This window comes from Chinchilla lanigera, unplaced genomic scaffold (genome assembly GCF_000276665.1).
Source record: "Chinchilla lanigera isolate Chin_1 unplaced genomic scaffold, ChiLan1.0 scaffold00057, whole genome shotgun sequence".
NCBI classification, from domain to species: domain Eukaryota; kingdom Metazoa; phylum Chordata; class Mammalia; order Rodentia; family Chinchillidae; genus Chinchilla; species Chinchilla lanigera.
Genome location: NW_004955458.1, coordinates 328882 through 331047, shown reverse-complemented (window position 1 = coordinate 331047; position 2166 = coordinate 328882). Strand labels below are relative to the sequence as shown.

General features: G+C 56.2%; 1 protein-coding gene across 1 annotated transcript; it reads left to right on the top strand.

Moving 5' to 3' along the window:
• LOC106149954 (translation initiation factor IF-2-like) lies at positions 1 to 1609 on the top strand (the record flags this gene model as incomplete). Its single annotated transcript, XM_013520875.1, is given in 1 exon segment — positions 1 to 1609. A coding segment is annotated over 1 exon segment (686 nt), but the record flags the coding sequence as incomplete, so codon positions are not given.
• Positions 1610 to 2166: the final 557 nt, after the last annotated feature.

Below are 2166 nucleotides of genomic sequence, written 5' to 3'. Positions count from 1 at the left end.
CCGTCGCCTCCGCCCGCCCTCGCGGCTCCCTCCTTCCGCGGCTCCAATCCCCACGTTCCGCCGTTCCCCGCCCCCGGCCGCCTCCTTTCTCCCTCTTCTCCTCCCCACCTTCTCCCGCGAAGCTGCGCTCGCCAAGGGCTGGGAGGAAGAGAGCGCGCAGACTGGCAGAGGCCGTTAAGTCAGGCAGAACCTCACGGCCAGAGAACAGAGCTGGGCAGAGATTTGGAGAGAGGCGGGCCCGGGGCACACGAGATGGGAAAACGTCGGAAAGGGGAACGCCGGAGATGGGGATCAACAGTCGAGGAAAGACGGGCCGGCGGCGCATAGGCGAGAAGAAACTAGCGAGCAAGACCAGAAGGAAAGGAGGACCGAAGAGAAACGGAAAACGGCCCGGAAGCCTCAGCCTGTCCCTGCAGCCCCTCCGGAGTGTCTGTGAGACCCGGCCCGGCCTGGCGGGGGCGCCAAAAGCAGGTGAAGACACCTGGTGGTTCGAAGTCTTTGAACACGGCTCGTGCTCCTCCCTCTGCCCCACGGGAGATTTTTGTGCCCTGTCTTCTCCCAAGAGGACTCACCCGCGGATGCACAGCAGGTTCAAGCCCTCACCCCAGCCCGAGAGCAGCTCCAGTAATCCCTCTCTCCCCGTGGCCGGGTGTGGAGTCGGGCCATCGCTAAGGTCTTACTTTTAACTCAAGTGCCAGACTTCCCGATGGAAGTTCTTCTTGAATGATTTAGCCTCGTGTCCCTCTTTTGCCTGTCTGCATCTGGCACTGGATAGGAACTTCTGGAATTGAGCTGATGCGCCGCGGCTCTGGTTTGTGCTACTCTGGATGTCTTACAAGCTCTGACCCTGTTGCTATTCCTGATTTCTCAGCTTTCTTTAGCAGCATTTTAAAATTTTTATTTTACTTTATTTTGCAGTAATGGGGATTGAACCCAGGGCTTTGCCCATGCTAGGCAAGTGCTCTGCCACTCTGAGCCATGCCCCCGCAGAGCAGTGAGCATTTCCGGAATCTCTCCCGATGTTACCCTCCCCACTGCGGTTTCCATGATGAAAATGGGAGGTGGGGGGGATTTTGTGAGGCCGTGCCCAGGGCTCCATGCCCAGTACCTGCCCCAAAGCCGCCAGCACTGCTGGCTGCAAGGCCCTGTGGGCCTCCTTGTCTCATCTCACTGAATCCCTTCTGTGCTCTTCTTAGCAAAGGCTGGGAAGTCTGGTTCTGATTACAAGGGGGTGGAGTACCGGATTCCAGTGTGGCTGTAGGGAAGAGGCTGTGAAGCAAGGCATGGTGACAGTGTGGATCCCACCCCCTACCCCCCCCCCCCAGACTGGCGCTGAGAGGGGATGGATGTGGTGGGGATGGGAAGAGTTAGTGCTCTGTAGGCAGTTTCAGAGGCTGGAGCAGTGGGAGTCCCTGGGGGCTGCAAGACGGGATCAGACAGGATCTGAGAAGGCGCTGGGAGGGAGGTGCCCGGAGAGGCGGGAGTTAGAGCCAGAGGAGGGTGGCGGGCTTGGAGGCTACTGGGAAAGGGCAAGGCTGAAGGTCGTTGTGTGTATTTTGGCAAGATTTGATTATGTAATCAAATTACACGAGATGTGGAAATTTGTTCATTTCTTTGGAGCCTGCAGCTGGCTGTCTTAACACCTAGCCCTTCCCAGGATCCCTCGGGGCTGTGGTTGGGTCCTGGGATGCGTGCCATGGAAGTAGGTTCTAATCGAAAGGCACAGAGGGACTTGATTGGACCGGAGAGGAGGTCAGGGTTAGAACTGCATGCTCCTGCTGCTGTTGCGGCTCTGCCTGGCCAGCCAGCAAGAGGAACTTTTGAGGAAAATGATGAGAAGGTTAAGTCAGTATCAGTTATAACCATCAATGTGAATAGTCTCAATTCACCAATCAAAATTGGAAGGCATAGGAAGTGGGTCACGAAATGGACAGCTGAGCTCCCAGCTCAGGTTTAATTTCCACCCTCAGTGTGGGCGCTGAGGGGAAGAATTCTGCAGGAACCTGATGAGAAAGATGGAGAGATTATACAGGAAGCAGCTCAGTGGGGTGGAATATAAATAGGGGTTCTTGGAGCGAACCAGGCATCTCAATTATCAGCTCAGAGCAGCAAGAACATCAGAAGGGGAAGGAAGGGGAAAGAGCCAAGCCACTGTTGATAAAAAGG